Source organism: Podarcis gaigeae (genome assembly GCF_964106915.1).
Source record: "Podarcis gaigeae genome assembly, chromosome: 3".
In the NCBI taxonomy this organism is placed as follows: Eukaryota; Metazoa; Chordata; class Lepidosauria; order Squamata; family Lacertidae; genus Podarcis; species Podarcis gaigeae.
The window spans coordinates 118,330,848-118,347,821 of record NC_139680.1 but is presented as its reverse complement, the minus strand read 5'-3'; the positions used below and the strand labels follow the sequence as shown (position 1 = coordinate 118,347,821).

General features: G+C 47.4%; 1 protein-coding gene and 1 long non-coding RNA gene across 7 annotated transcripts in view; both read left to right on the top strand.

Annotated features, from left to right (window-relative positions):
* Positions 1-16,974, top strand: part of LOC310842216 — a 554,664-nt gene that overhangs the window by 60,207 nt on the left and 477,483 nt on the right. The gene's annotated exons all lie outside the window — the stretch shown is intronic.
* EXTL3 (exostosin like glycosyltransferase 3) overlaps positions 1-16,974 on the top strand; it is a 169,122-nt gene that overhangs the window by 141,764 nt on the left and 10,384 nt on the right. For all 6 annotated transcript variants that reach the window (XM_083733231.1, XM_083733234.1, XM_083733232.1 and 3 more), the window contains one exon: positions 14,793-14,920. In XM_083733231.1, coding sequence (XP_083589357.1) covers positions 14,793-14,920 — 128 coding nt within the window. The remainder of the gene's footprint in view (positions 1-14,792; positions 14,921-16,974) is intronic.

Sequence of the window (16,974 nt, the reverse complement as noted above, 5' to 3'; positions counted from 1 at the left end):
CTGCCTCTCAGCCTAACCTACCTCACAGGGTCGTTGTGGGGATTAAATGAGGAGGGGATAATAATGTATGCCACCTTTAGCTCCTTGGAGGAAAAGTTGGGCTATAAAAGCAGTAAATCAAATAATAAATAACACACATTTTAATTGGCCACTGGATGCAAGGAAGGAGGAGCAAAAAATAGAGCCATTAATGTCAAACAAGATCACTGCAGTGTTGGAATTGAAAATCTAAAATTAAACGGAAGTACCCGCAGCAGTGCCAAATTTGTTGCTGTTGTTTAGTCGTGTCCGACTCTTCGTGACCCCATGGACCAGAGCACACCAGGCACTCCTGTCTTCCACTGCCTCCTGCAGTTTGGTCAAACTCATGTTTGTAGCTTCAAGAACACTGTCCCACCATCTCATCCTCCGTCATCCCCTTCTTCTTGTGCCCGCCATCTTTTTCTACATCAGGGTCTTTTCCAGGGAGTCTTCTCTTCTCATGAGGTAGCCAAAGTATTGGAGCCTCAGCTTCAGGATCTGTCCTTCCAGTGAACACTCAGGGCTGATTTCCTTCAGAATGGAGAGGTTGGATCTTCTTGCAGTCCATGGGACTCTCCATAGTCTCCTCCAGCACCATAATTCAAAGGCATCAATTCTTTGGCGATCAGCCTTCTTTGTGGTCCAGCTCTCACTTCCATACATCACTACTGGGAAAACCATACCTTTAACTATACGGATTTTTGTCAGCAAGGTGATGCCTCTGCTTTTTAAGGTGCTGTCTAGGTTTGTCATTGCTTTTCTCCCAAGAAGCAGGCATCTTTTAATTTTGTCACTGCTGTCACCATCTGCAGTGATTATGGAGCCCAAGAAGGTAAAATCTGTTACTGCCTCCATTTCTTCCCCTTCTATTAGCCAGGAGGTGATGGGACCAGTGACCATGATCTTAGTTTTTTTGATGTTGAGCTTCAGATAATATTTTGTGCTCTCCTCTTTCACCCTCATTAAGAGGTTGTTTAATTCCTCCTCACTTTCTGCCATCAAGATTGTGTCATCTGCATATTTAGGTTGTTGATATTTCTTCCGGGATTCATCCAGTTCAGCCTTTCACGATGTATACTGCATATAAGTTAAATAAGCAGGGAGACAATATACAACCTTGTCGTACTCCTTTCCCAATTCAGAACCAATCAGTTGTAACTGTTGCTTCTCGTCCCACAATGAGATTTCTATTGGCCCTCAAACATTTTGGACGTGGAAATCTTTCCTTCTGGGAAAAACATTCCCAAATCTTTATTCCTTTCACTTTGGGGCTGCTTTTCATTTCTGTGTGCAGCCTTTGGCTTGGTTTGCACATTGCAGTGAGCCACACCATGGCTTACTGTGACCATGTGAATATGCTGCCTCCCAGCAAGGCTCTCACAAGCACGTTGCTCCTCCCTGGTCGTTCTAGGTCTTTGTGGCGCGACAGCTAAGCATATTGCCCAAACTCAGGGTCGTAGTTAAGGTCTCTGCTCCTTAGTCACTACCTGTAACCATCAGATGAACCTTGGCTCCAGATTGCGGTTGAGGAGGAGAGCGTAACCATGGTTCTGGGTTCAGACAACCTTGGTTTAGCTGCTTGTGCCACACTGATCCAAAAAGTCCAGGGAGGAGCAAAGAGGCTGCCATCTCCTCCCCGGGAGCCATTGAGGTGGTGCTAAGCCATCTGACCCCTCATTTCCAAGATCATCCGGTGCTTTCGAATTGCATTGTGGTTTTTTAAAAACATTTTTTATTGAGTTTTACATAATCAACATAAATTACGAAGAAAAATAAACACAAATCCCTTTTCCCCCCTCCACCCACGCAACGACTTCCCTCAATCTCCCGTTCTGTGATCTTTAAAATATTTTCTCGTTCTGCAGACTTTCATATATTTTAGATTCATACTCCTTTCCCTAAATGCTCTATTTTCTTTTAAATTTTACATCAAACCATTAACATCACATAGTATACTTGTTTGTTTTTATATCTTTCAAATTGCATTGTTTTTCCTACTCTCTGGATCCTCACAACTAATAGGGTGGACAGTATAGTGACTTCCATGACATCGTGAAGCCAGAGCCAATCAGATTTTGTCTCTGCCGTGATGCAAGTGAGAGCAAGAGAAATTGCATTGTTCGCCCTCTGAAGCCTTGACCCTTCACTCCAGTACGAAATGACGTGTTGGCTCCACAAAGCCATGTGATGGAATTTAACGAAACAAAGGTTTTAGCCATTCCCAGGGCTTCTCAGCTGCCCAGAATGGCTGCAGGGGGTTGTTTCTGCCAAGTCTGCTTGCGTGTTCCGACGCGGCAGCGAGCGAGCCAGTTTCACCCAAGGGCGAGGCTGCTCAAAGTGAAATGCGAGGGTACCTCCTTGAAGCATATTGTTGTGCTGTGGGCTGCTGTCACAGCAGCACATGCCCCAGAGCAAGAGATGTTGTAAGCAAGGGGGTCTGTCGCTCTACAGCATCATTTTTATATTTTGCTGACTGCGAGAACAATGGGTGTTTTTGAAGCGCACTGACGGCTCTTGAAGGCTTTGGCCTTGCAATGAACTTTCTGTCTTTTCACCCTTCCGGCAGAATGCAAGCTCTGTGACCTCTTTTAAGGGACTGGGATCAGTTGACTGTTCCCGTCATTCCTCTAGGTCAGTTACCTCTAGCTAAGTACAGTGAACCCCCTGTTTTTCAAAAGCCAGGGCATGGACCCCCGACTTTTGACATTTTTGATATACAGTTCGTATAGCTAAAGCTCTGGTTTTCCCAGTAGTGATGTATGGAAATGAGAGCTGGAACATAAAGAATGCTGACCGCCAAAGAATTGATGCTTTTGAATTATGGCGCTGGAGGAGACTCTTGAGAGTCCCATGGACTGCGAGAAGATCAAACGTATCCATTCTGAAGGAAATCAGCCCTGGGTGCTCACTGGAAGGACAGATCCTGAAGCTGAGGCTCCAAGACTTTGGCCACCTCAGGAGAAGAGAAGACTCCCTGGGAAAGACCCTGATGCTGCGAAAGATGGAGAGCACAAGGAGAAGGGGACGACAGAGGACGAGATGGTGGGACAGTGTTCTCGAAGCTACCAGCATGAGTTTGACCAAACTGCGGGAGGCAGTGGAAGACAGGAGTGCCTGGCATGCTCTGGTCCAGGGTGTCATGAAGAGTCGGACATAACTAAACAACAAAACAACAACAAGCTTTTGTTTCCTGAATGGTGCCATGGACCCCCTGCATGGATTACAAGGACCTCCTGGGGTCTGCGGACCACCAACTGGGAACCTCTGCTCTCGGCTGACTGCTGTTATTGGTTTCCAGTGCATCCAGCTGGCTAGGGGGAGAGAGTGGGTGGGTGTTTGTGTTTTTCCATTGCCACGTCTCTGAGTCGTTGTCTTGAATCAACAATGGCTGTCTGTTCCTTGTCAAAGAGACTTGGGCATGGTGGAGTTTGTAGCCTCAAGGCTGGTTCTTGCATGAGCCTTCCAAGCATAATTTTATTTGCACGTCCATTTCGACACACACAGGATTCTAGCACATGGGGAGACACAAGACCCAGCTGGCAAGCTTCCCCTCTGCCGATGTGCCTCCCCTTTTTTTCTTTCCTGTTAGAATTATTTGTGATTGTGCCTTCGATATCTCGCTTTTAAGAAACTCCCACCCACCACATACAACCCTCACTCTGAGTATTTCTGACCCTGGGATATAATAATACAGTGGACGCTCAGGTTGCAAACGTAATCCATGCAGGATGCACGTTCACAACCCACAGTGGCTCAATTGAGCACGTGTGGGTTGCGATTCGGCGCTTCTACGCAAAGAGCGATTTAGTGCTTCTTCGCATGCGCGGATGCTGAAACATGGAAGTAACCCGTTCTGGTACTTCTGGGTTTTGGTGGTGCTGTGGGTTAAACCACAGCACCTAGGACTTGCTCATCAGAAGGTCGGCAGTTCGAATCCCCGCGACGGGGTGAGCTCCCATTGCTCGGTCCCTGCTCCTGCCAACCTAGCAGTTCGAAAGCACAAAGTGCAAGTAGATAAATAGGCACCGCTCCGGCGGAAAGGTAAACGGCGTTTCCGTGCGCTGCTCTGGTTCGCCAGAAGTGGCTTAGTCATGCTGGCCACAAGACTGGACCTAATGGTCAGGAGTCCCTTTACCTTTAACCCCCCAAAAATGAACCTGAAGCGTCTATAACCCAAGGTATGACACTAATAATAATAATAATAATAATAATAATAATAATAATAAATACCCCGCCCATCTGGCTGGGTTTCCCCAGGCACTTTGGGCGGCTTCCAACAAAAGATTCAAAACATTGAAACATTACATTGAAACATCAGTCATTAAACACTTCCCTAAACAGGATGTTTACCCAGTAGTTTCTTACACTTTTTGAAATCAGCTCTGCTGAAGTCCAGAGTGCATTCAGCTTTCCTTTTCCTCTGTATAATGAATCCCAAGAGGAACATGGTCACTTCCTTCCAAGACCCCGACTGCTTCCACCTCATCCATCATCAACACACACTTGAGTTTTTTGGGAGGATGGGCTGGGCAGGAGGCACATCAGGTCCTACAGATAGATCTCAGGGTGACTGGAAGCAGCCTAGTAAGGGTGTCTGCTGTCTCCCAGTTGTGTAACATTTGGCAACATCAACAAAAAGGCCCTCCCTCCTCCAAAAATGCAAGAAGGGCTTTTACACTTGCCAGAAGCTCGGCTCTGCCCTCGCCAGTCTTGAAAGGGTCCTTTTAAAAGGTCCCATATGACCAGAGAATTTGCGCCTGTCCTCTGGGGGAGATAGGAAGCCCTGGACACATATTTTTTAGATGTCCCTTTTACGATGAGGCACGTAGAGAAACCACTGACCCCCTGCTGGTGAGGCTCTCTGACTGCCCAGTAAAGCAAAAATTCGATCTTCTCCTGTTAGGCAAAGACCACAAGACAACCCAGATTGTCGCCAGGTTCTGCGCACAGATCTGTAGGTGCAGACCACCACCCGATTCAATCTACCGTATTTTTCCTTCTATAACACGCAGATTTTTTCTTCTAAAAAGGAAGGGGAAATGTCTGTGCGTGTTATAGAGCGAATGTGTGGTCCCTGGAGCCGAAAAATCATGCAAAAATCAAATCGCGGCGCTGCACGCTGCACTGAGAAGCGAAACCTGAAAAGAGGAAGCGGCTGCTTTCCTGCATTCTGCCTCAGGGTCTTACTGCCCACCCTCCTTTGTTTCGTTGCTGTGTTTGCTGAAACGGAACAAAGAGCAGGGAAAGCCCCTCCCCTCCAGGCAAGCTCCGGTGCTGCTGGGGGAGAGGGAGAGAGGGGGGGGAAGGGAGAGAGAGAGGGGGGAGGGAGAGAGAGAGGGGGGAGGGAGAGAGAGAGGGGGAGGGAGGGGGGACGGAGGGAGGGAGGGAGGGAGAGAGAGAGAGAGAGAGAGAGAGAGAGAGAGAGAGATGGCTGGCTTGGGTGGGGGAAAACTTTTGCCTTTCTTTCCTCCCTCCCGTTAAATCCCTCTCCTGCATTCTTAGCCAGCTGCTTCTCTGCACACCCCTCTAATGTCCCTTCTTTGTTTTTCCTTCGCTCCCCACTTAAAATGTGGTTACAAAGCATGGATCCTCAGGATCTTTGCATTGGGTCACCCCAAATTCACCATCAGATCACATAGCATGTCCATGGCTACAGCCTGCCCCCCCAAAATCACGCACCCACTGTTGCCTGGGGCTGCAATGGTGCAAAAATGTGGTTACAAAGCATGGATCCACAGGGATTCTCAGGATCTTTGCATTGGGTCACCCCAAATTCACCATCAGATCACATAGCATGTCCATGGCTACAGCCTGCCCCCCCAAAATCACGCACCCACTGTTGCCTGGGGCTGCAATGGTGCAAAAATGTGGTTAAAAAGCATGGATCCACAGGAATTCTCAGGATTTTGGCATTGGGTCACCCCAAATTCACCATCAGATCACATAGCATGTCCATGGCTACAGCCTGCCCCCCAAAAAATCACGCACCCACTGTTGCCTGGGGCTGCAATGGTGCAAAAACGTGGTTACAAACCATGGATCCACAGGAATTCTCAGGATTTTGGCATTGGGTCACCCCAAATTCACCATCAGATCACATAGCATGTCCATGGCTACAGCCTGCCCCCCCCCCCAAATCACATACCCACTGTTGCCTGGAGCTGCAATGGTGCAAAAACGTGGTTACAAACCATGGATCCACATGGATCCTCAGGGTCTTTGCATTGGGTCAGCCCAAATTCACCATCAGAGCACATAGCATGTCCATGGCTACAGCCTGCCCCCCAAAAATCACGCACCCACTGTTGCCTGGGGCTGCAATGGTGCAAAAACGTGGTTACAAACCATGGATGCACAGGGATTCTCAGGAGTTTTGCATTGGGTCAGCCCAAATTCACCATCAGATCACATGTCTGTGGCCACAGCATGAAGCACAAAAATGATACATCCACTGTTTCATTCAGAATGTTTTTTCCCTTGTTTTCCTCCTCTAAAAACGATGTGCGTGTTATGGTCAGGTGCGTGTTATAGAGCGAAAAATACGGTAGTTTGTTAAAAAAATTACCAAACTGGATCCACGGGCGACTTTGGGTCATTCCTCTAAGGTAGTCTATTTTAAAGGTTTTGTGGGTGGCACTGTGGTTTAAACCACAGAGCCTAGGACTTGCCGATCAGAAGGTCGGTGGTTCGAATCCCTGCAATGGGATGAGCTCCCGTTGCTCGGTCCCAGCTCCTGCCAACCTAGCAGTTTGAAAGCACGTCAAAGTGCAAGTAGATAAATAGGTACTGCTCCAGCGGGAAGGTAAACCGTGTTTCCGTGCGCTGCTCTGGTTCGCCAGAAGCAGCTTAGTCATGCTGGCCACATGACCCGGAAGTTGTACGCCAGCTCCCTCGGCCAATAAAGCGAGATGAGCGCCACAACCCCAGAGTCGGTCACGACTGGACCTAGTGGTCAGGGGTCCCTTTACCTTTATGCCTATCTCACTTTTAAACTTAAAATATATTGTTGTATATTGTTTTAAATGTTTGTTTTGTTGTTGGGATGTAGTTCCATTTGTGTTTCTCAAGCTGGTCTCTGACGGTAATAAATTTCATGTTCATGTTCAGTCCCTGCCCTCCCCAACCGCCTGCTTGAGTTAGGCCACCAAAATGAAGATATCTTGAGGTAAGCAGAGGCGGTCTTTTGGTAGGATTATGAGCTCAGTTGAGTTACGGTGCTCAGATCAAAGCTCCCAAGCTTAGAAAGTGCTCAGAGGCCGCTCTCCTTTCATTCCAACGGCACGTGTTCTTTGAACCCACCTCTGGTTGGTAGACCTTGGGACTCTGTTGGAAAACCTGAGATCTAGCAATATTGAATAATGTCCACCAAGGCTTCTGCACGGTTTTATGAGTTGGTGGAGGTTGTGACTGCCCTGCTTTCTTCCACGTTCAGTAAGCCTTCTATGTTCTCTTCTCAATCCTGTTGAGGTATCCTGGAGGGCAAAGAAAGGCCAAAAAAATCATTTCCAAGCATACGGCAAAAAAGTTGTTTTATATATTAAGGTCAATAATGGTAGAATCATAATTGTAGAGATGAAAGGGACCTTGAGGATCATCTAGTCCAACCTCCTGCAATGTAGGAATAGGCGGGGATTGAACCTGCAACCTGGGTGTTATCAAGCACCACAGTCTAACCAGCTGAGCTGCATTGGCAGTTCAATTGCCTACTGTGAGATATATGAATTCTTAGTAACTTTTCAGTTTTGTGATAGGAATTTTGAGGTCTTAGATATATGCTAAGTGTTCATAAGTGTACCAACCAAGCACAGGAAGACCAACCTGAAGCCATTTTTGATTCCCAAACTGAGCAAATGTTTTCTCTGCAAGGTCAAAGAAAAATGGAAAAGCCTCCCCATTGTCTTTTCCTTCACAAATCCTGTCTTAAGTACCATATGTCTGTGTTTGAATAGGGTGTGAGCCTGTGACCTGACTCAGGAACTAAGTATTTATCATTACTAAGTATTTATCATTACAAAAGACTGGCCCGGCAATCCAATCAAGTGACCATTAAACAGGTAACCTGGCAGACAGGAGGTAAACAAAGCACTCAGATTTCTGCTGTAGACCGCCCTTTCTGTGATGTAGGTATGATGTATCTGGGGGGTGGTCTTGATCTACAGGGTGGCAATTTCAAAAGTCTATATAAGGGCTTGCACACCACTGTTCTGGGTTCCTCCTCCCTCCTACGTGTGTTGAGTGAGGACCCTGTTGCAACAGATCAATAAAGATCAGGCTTATTAGCTGCTTTGCTTCTCAATATGCTCTGGTTGGCGTCTGTTGTTTTCTCCTACCAATAGGGAACCTACGTAAGGATTCTATATGGGCTCTTGGATACCCCATAAGGGAAAAGGGCAGATTTTTGTTTACAGCAGTTTCAAGTGGCAATATAATAAGACCCCTAGGACAGTTCCCTGATATTTATAAACCAGATTAAAAAGTAAAGAAAAAAGGACATGTTACTACTTCCCAATAGCAATCATCATCATCATCATCATCATCATCCTAGAAAATGTGAATGGAGTCACCAAATTTTGTATCTTGTATGTTCAATTTTAGTTTTCATGGAGTACTGTTTCCTTTTTATTTGTTTCCTTCAATGTGTTATTGATTTGTAGGTTTTTGAGTAAACCAATAAAAAGAAATATTATTTTAAATACCAGTATTCTCGCCCCAACCCTGTAACATACTGGCCCCAGATTCCTTATAAGGAATCGCAGAGATTAAATAGCTCCTGCTTTCAATTAATGAGTTCAGGGTTATAGTGCCCATTAATCCGCCTCTCCAGAGAGGTTGCCCCTTCCAGTTGCACGAGGAAGGAATCCGCTCTCTCTTCCCTCAAGAGGCAGTGTTCGCATTTCGGTCTCCTGCACGTTTACAGGAAAAACAGCAGGAGAATCAATGTGACCGTTTGAGCTGCTTCCTTAGACTATATTGATCCGCAGGGTGTTTGCATCTTAAATATCTCCAAATAAATATTGTCTCATTATGCAGAAATCTATATATGTGTACAGCTGCATTATTCTTGCTGCTATCATTATTATTGATTACTATCAAAGCTGCATAGAACTAGGATTTAAAAGCTGCCTTAATGCACCATGAAGTCTGGACAGCTTAATATTTAAGATCCGGGAAATGGAAAGGCTGACGTTCTGCGTATAATCTTTAATTATTCCCTCTTGGCGATTTGAAATGTGTAACTGCACTGTGACCCGTTTCCTTGTCGTAGGCGGACTTCAGATGCCAGTAATTCACATATGTTGTGTAATTCTTTATCTCCTTGACATCTGATGGGAGAGCGTTCCACAGGGAGGGAGCCACCACCGAGAAGGCCCTCTGCCTTGCTCCCTGTTTCTGTTTTACCCTGTCAATTGGCAGTTAAGATATTTTGTTTAGTGGCTCACGCCTCTTTTGCTGGATAAGTATTCTGTTCTGGTTGAAACTGCTTGTTGTTTTTTAAATAACCGTAACCGTTTGATATGTATATTACATTGCTGTAGGCCAACGGTTCTCAAACTTTCTTCTCTGGGCCACACTTTCCAGGATAAACATTTGCTCGCACTGCGCCAATATTGATAAGAAATACGCTGGAAAGCAAAATGAAACAACAACTACCGGTGCTTGATTGATAACAGAGAACACTATCCATATTCTGCAAATATTTTTATTTTTTTAAAAAAAGTTTAAGTGTTTCTTTGATTGTCCTTGAATCTTCCTCTCACACCCTTTGAGCGTCACTGCTGTAAGCTGTCCTGGGGAAAGCGGGTGAGAAACCTTGCAAACTAATAATACACAAATTCGTTATAATGGAAGCGCTGCTCCCTGTACACTGGTGAGTGCTGGTGCATTTTGTAAAGAAAGTAGAGGGAGGTCGAGTGGTGGAATTTTTGTGTGCGCTTGCCTAGCAAAAGCCAGGTGCAGTGGCGTCACAACGGGGGGGCGGGGGGGAGAGCGGTGCACCCCGGGTGCCATGTCGGGGGAGTGACGAGAAGGCAAGCAGCTATCGCGCTGCTGTAGCCACATGTGGAGGATCCTCCGTTCATGGTTGCAGCCACGAGCAGATGATCCCGGCGCCAGCAGCAAACTGTTATGTACAGCGCATGTGCGGCGTCACATGCATGCACTGTCACGGCTAAAAATTGGCTGCTATTTCTTTAATGCTAAAAGAGCTAAGTCAGCATGAGTCAGCGGCCTACAATGTCTCATGCAACCTTTCACCAAATTGTACCTGTATATAAAAAGGTAAAGGGACCCCTGACCATTAGGTCCAGTCGTGGCCGATTCTGGGGTTGCAGCGCTCATCCAGCGGCGTAGCGTGGGTTGTCAGCACCCGGGGCAAGGCAAGTAATTTGTGCCCCCTAACCCCTAACCTGCCGCCGCTGCCAGCTTCTTCTTGCTGCTGCCTGGTCTGGTCTGGTGTGGTTCTCTCCCGCACTCAGCGCTGTGCTGGGCGGCCGCTGCACTGTCCCTCCCCCAGATAGTCCCTCGCTCTCTCTCCGCACGCCTGACACCCACCCCCTCCACAGTGGGCGGCAAACCGGCAGCTCGGATTGGATTCGCACAGCCAGCACTGCAGTGAGAGAGAGTGAGTGAGCCAGGTAGGGGCAGAGAGCTGCGAGTGCGAGCGCCCCCCCCCAGATGTTGCGCCCAGTGCGGCCGGCCCCCCCCGCACCCCCCACGCTACACCACTGTGCTCATCTCGCTTTATTGGCCAAGGGAGCCGGCGTACAGCTTCTGGGTCATGTGGCCAGCAGGACTAAGCCATTTCTGGCGAACCAGAGCAGCGCACGGAAACGCCGTTTACCTTCCCGCTGGAGCAGTACCTATTTATCTACTTGCACTTTGATGTGCTTTCGAACTGCTAGGTTGGCAGGAGCAGGGACCGAGCAATGGGAGCTCACCCCGTCGCGGGGATTCGAACTGCTGACCTTCTGATCGGCAAACCCTAGGCTCTGTGGTTTAACCCACAGTGCCACCTGCCTCTTGTACCTGTATATACAGAGTGGTCAATGTTAGTGTTTGGTGTGGGTTAGTTGGAATGTAGAAAGCTGGTTGCGTTTGGTGTGTGTAAAAGCTGTCGGTCGTGGTTGGAGAAGAAGACTTTTCCGGAATGAAAGCAGCAATACTCTGCAAGAACACTCTTTCTCAAAGACTCTTTTCTGCCAACTAAGGTCTGAGGACTAGGCAACGGAGTAAAAAGGAGGTCAGAACCTTTTCTTTTTCAAACACTGACATGTGCTGTACGTAACAACGCCACACATGTGGTGTACAGCCGCGAGCAGAGGATCCTGGCACCATCCATACAGCACTGGAGCACCACCGCCAGCAAACCGCTATGTGCAGCACATGTGCGGCGTCACTATGTACGGTGCATGCGGCGTATGTAGCGACGCCGCACATGCGCCCTACATAGCGACGCCCCATCCCGGGTGTCACGACACCTTCGTTTACCGCTGGCCGGGTGACCTGGGCTCTTTCTGCTGGGCGCTGCTGGGATGTTGCAAAGGAGCCCAGGTCCATCATGTGCCCCTTTCAGTGCGCTGCTCGCTGCATGATCCGCGATGCCCACCATGCGCCTCCGCTATTCACCCTGGCCAGCTGCCTTCTTCGCTTGCCTTGGATATTCCTTCTTCTTTTGATGGATCTTTCTTGGAACATTCTAAATGCCTGCTTGTCGAATGTTCCATATTTTTTTCTCTCTCTCTCCCGCTATTGACAGGGGAAAGTACTAATGTTGGCTTAATGCGGGGATTTAATCATGCCAGCTGTCACCTGGTTCCTTCCGACAAATATTTTCCACCGCTAATGGTTTCAGGGCCAGATTTTATTTTTTTGTTAATGCGATCCAAATGTAATCTTATTTAATAGCATTTCACCGCCATAATGCCGTATTTCTCTATGCTTGTTTAAAGACTTTGCTTGCTATATGAAAAATGTAGGCATGGGGGGGCAGTAAAGGGAGTTTTGGAATGGGAAATGGACATCTTAAGAGCTGTCATGGGGAAACTTGTGTCTGGGGGCCAAATGTGGACTCCCCCAATTAATCATCATTTTATTTGTAAGCTGCCTTTCCATAGTTCACAGCCATGCGCAAGGCGGTACTCCAACGTGAAAATATTTGCTTAATAACAACAAGTGGTCATGAACAATAAATAAAAGACATCCAAAAAGTGTGCAACCAAATTGAATGATTTCCAGATAAACCATGTTGTTGTTGTTTAGTCGTTTAGTCGTGTCCGCCTCTTCGTGACACCCTGGACCAGAGCACGCCAGGCCCTCCTGTCTTCCACTGCCTCCCGCAGTTTGGTCAAACTCATGCTGGTATCTGCGAGAACACTGTCCCACCATCTTGTCCTCGGTTGTCCCCTTCTCCTTGTGCCCTCAATCTTTCCCAACATCAGGGTCTTTTCCAGGGAGTCTTCTCTTCTCATGAGGTGGCCAAAGTCTTGGAGCCTCAGCTTCAGGATCTGTCCTTCCAGTGAGCACTCAGGGCTGATTTCCTTCAGAATGGAGAGGTTTGATCTTCTTGCAGTCCATGGGACTCTCAAGAGTCTCCTCCAGCACCAGAATTCAAAAGCATCAATTCTTTGGCGATCAGTCTTCTTTATGGTCCAGCTCTCACTTCCATACATCACTACTGTGAAAACCATAGCTTTAACTATAAAAAAACCCCAAAATAAGATCTAAAAATCCTCTGCTTGGTCATCAGAACTCTCACTCCAGGCCACACCCATCTCCCAGGCCACACACCCCTGCCAGCCCTGCTTTACACCCTCCTTGAGTTCTCTTGCCTGACTGAAACATGCCCTTGAACTCTGGTCAATCTAGCCCACATTACAAAGGTAAAAGTTGTGTCCATTGCCCTCCCCACTTTTGCCTTTGGCCCCATGGGGCACAGGTAGCACTGTGGTCTAAACCACTGAGCCTCTTGGGTTTGCCGATTGGAAGGTCGCGGTTCGAATCCCTGCAATGGGGTGAGCTCCCATTGCTCTGTCCCAGCTCCTGCCAACCTAGCAGCTCGAAAGCATGTCAAAGTGCAAGTAGATAAATAGGTACCACTGTGACGGGAAGGTAAACGGTGTTTCCGTGCGCTGCTCTGGTTCGCCAGAAGTGGCTTAGTCATTCTGGTCACATGACCCGGAAGCTGTACGCCGGCTCCCTCGGCCAATAAAGCGAGATGAGCGCCGCAACCCCAGAGTCAGCCACGACTGGACCTAATGGTCAGGAGTCCCTTTACCTTTACCTAAGTTTGTTCTTGGTATGAGCTTTTGTGTGCATGCACACTTCTTCAGATACACTGAAACAGAAGTCCCCAGACCCTTATATATAGTGAGAGGGTGGGGAGGGGTATTACTCAGAAGGGTGGTGTGAATGGGTAATTTAGGTGTGGTAAACCTGTTGATGACTGTTAATGACTGCAATTGGTCTTACAGGAAAAAGCAAGGGGTGAGATGGCCAAAAATAGCTTTATCATGTATAATGAGATAAGAATCCAATGTCTCTATTCAGACCAGGTCTCTCCATGGTTTTGAGTTTGGTAATAAGTTCCAATTCAGCAACTTCTCTTTCCTCTCTATTTCTGAAATTATTTTGTAATATGACAGCTACTTTGAGATCTTGTATAGAATGTCCTGGGAGATTGAAGTGTTCTCCTACTGGTTTCTTTGTCTTGTGATTCCTGATATCAGATTTATGTCCATTTATCCTTCGGATGGTTGTTTTTCATTCAAGTTAACAGGGAGAATTAGAGGAAATGCTGTACAAAAAGTATAAACAATGAATGGATAATCTTCAGTGAATACCCATAAGAATTATATGGACAAGACAAATCTCCTGACAGATATAGAATGAATCTAGAAAATAGAGGAGTATAAATGTGTATAGACCACCAAATTGTAAAATATCACAATGAGAATACAGTGGTACCTCGGGTTACAGACGCTTCAGGTTACAGATGCTTCAGGTTACAGACTCCGCTAACTCAGAAATATTACCTTGGGTTAAGAACTTTGCTTCAGGATGAGAATCGTATGGTAGCAGCACGGCAGCAGCGGGAGGCCCCATTAGCTAAAGTTGGTACCTCAGGTTAAGAACAGTTTCAGATTAAGAACGGACCTCCGGAACAAATTATGTTCTTAACCCGAGGTACCACTGTAGCTGAAAGTCAAACACTTGGGTATATTTACATTGGGTATGTAGGTAGGTAATGTATGTATTGTATGCAATGTGTTGTATTGTCTAATTTTAAGTTTAATAATAATAATAATAATAATCAAGCACCCAGTCCCCTGCCTATAGCTGGACACAGTAACGTTAAGGAAGAGCCCTACCGTTAAGGTATAGAAAGCAGTCCTAAGTCCAAGGGCTGAAGGTGACCCAAGTCATAGGTGGCTGAAGGTGGACTCTCCATCTGTCTATCAGACAGCAGCATCTTTAGGGGAGGGTAGCTTAGAGCAGAGGGAAGGGCAGTTCACACACACACACACACACACACACACACACACAACATAGAGTCTGTGCTCCAAGTCATTCTCTCCAGAGTCGCTTCTCCCTGGCTGCGGTTATCCACATACATGCATAGTGTCCTGTTAGGGGGCTTTGTTTCTCCATGCTTGTGTGATACCTTAGGAGATCTCTGGAACAGGGAAACCCCCTCCCTGTTACGTCCACTGCGAGATCTTGCCCAGCATGAGTTGTTGTTGTTTTTATTTAGAAAAATTACTTCTGTTCCTTAGGTGGTGCGCACAGAGAAGAACAGCCTGAACAACCGCTTCCTGCCCTGGGATGAGATTGAGACGGAAGCCATCCTGTCCATCGACGACGACGCCCACCTGCGCCACGATGAGATCATGTTTGGATTCCGGTGAGCCAAAAACTTTGCTCTTTAACGGGCAAGGGATGGATCCTGCCAAGGGGCCCAACAGCCTCTTCCCTTCCTTCCCATTCATTCGGGGCCGTTCACTGTTGCCTCTCTCCAGCAAGCCCAATTAAGCTAACCCAGCGGTTCCCGAACATTTGATTTTCTGGGTCCCCACCACCTTGATTCCATTATCTCATTCTCTGTGCCTCCCCTGCAGAAAAGCATTATTCAGAGCAGTGGTTTGCACGGCACACAAAGAAAGATAATACAGTAAAATTCAAAACAGTAACAACCAGTTACACCTTCATTCAAAATTGGGCATAGGCAAACTCGGCCCTCCATATGTTTTGGGACTACAACTCCCATCATCCCTGACCACTGGTCCTGTTAGTTGGGATGATGGGAGTTGTAGTCCCAAAACATCTGGAGGGCCGAGTTTGCCTTTGCCTGTTCAAAATCCTATTGTTTAGTTGAAAAAACACTGCTGAATTTGATCCAGTGATACCAGCTTTTCAAAGCCTGAAATAATAATAATATAATAATAATTTATTATTTGTACCCCGCCCATCTGGCCGGGTTTCCCCAACCACTCTGGGTGGCTTCCAGCAAAGATTAAAAATACATTAAAATGTCACACATTAAAAACTTCCCTGAACAGGGCTGCCTTCAGATGTCTTCTGAATGTCAGGTAGTCGTTTATCTCTTTGACATCTGGTGGGAGGGCGTTCCACAGGGCGGGCGCCACTACTGAGAAGGCCCTCTGCCTGGTTTCCTGTAGCTTTGCTTCTCGCAATGAGGGAACCACCAGAAGGCCCTCGAAGCTGGACCTCAGCATCCGGGCAGAATGATAGGGGTGGAGACGCTCCTTCAGGTATACTGGGCTGAGGCCGCTTAGGGTTTTAAGGTCAGCACCAACACTTTGAATTGTGCTCGGAAACGGACTGGGAGCCAATGTAGGTCTTTCAAGACCTGTGTTATGTGGTCTCGGCGGCCTCCCCCAGTCACCAGTCTAGCTGCCGCATTCTGGATTAGTTGTAGTTTCCAGGTCACCTTCAAAGGTAGCCCCACATAGAGCCCCATCGCAGTAGTCCAAGCGGGAGATAACCAGAGCATGCACCACTCTGGCGAGACAGTCTGCAGGCAGGGAGGGTCTCAGCCTGCGTACCAGGTGGAGCTGGTAGATAGCTGCCCTGGACACAGAATTAACCTGCACCTCCATGGACAGCTGTGAGTCCAGAATGACAGTTACTCCATTCAGGACCAGGGAGTCCTCCACACCTGCCCACCTCCTGTCCCCCCAAAACAGTACTTCTGTCTTGTCAGGATCCAACCTCAATCCATTAGCTGCCATCCATCCTCCAGCAGCCTCCAGGCACTCACACAGGACCTTCACCGCCTTCACTGGTTCTGGTTTAAAAGAGAGGTAGAGCTGGGTATCATCTGCATACTGATGAAATGAAAGCCATTTACACCTCTAATGTCCTTCTTCTGCCCTCTTGCCTCTTAATGTCCCCTGGAAATCCCCCCCCCCCAAGGCGTACCACCCATTTTAGCAACCACTGAGCACTTTGTGGCCAAACAAGGCTGGTTTTCCTCCCTTCCACTTGCATAATTACGCTGTCCTTTCTGCTTTGAGTCCTAACATACTTCCCTCTCAGGTTGCATGTGAGAGAGACTGTTGTCTCTGTCCTTTCCTCCTCCTTTCCTGAGGAGTTCTGCTCTCCCGCTTTCCCCCCAGCAAGGGAAACTGCGTCTTGTTCATAGATCTTACTCTCCCTATCTGCACGAGGGGATATCTTCAGGAAAAATTAGCTGCGGGGTCTTATTTCTCTAAATTCCCACCGCATGCAGATGTTTGGCTGCAACAAATCCTTATTTTTAGCAACGTGCCTCTATTTATAGTTGCAGTGCAAGAGGGACTGCTCCTTGCTGGCACGACTTGCGGAGTCGTGGGAGTGTTTTTGTAGGAAGGGGAATAAGCCCCAACCACGTTTATGAAACTGGCATTGTGGGGGGAAGAGACATGGAGAGATGGCAGGATTTGCTTCTCCCTCTAT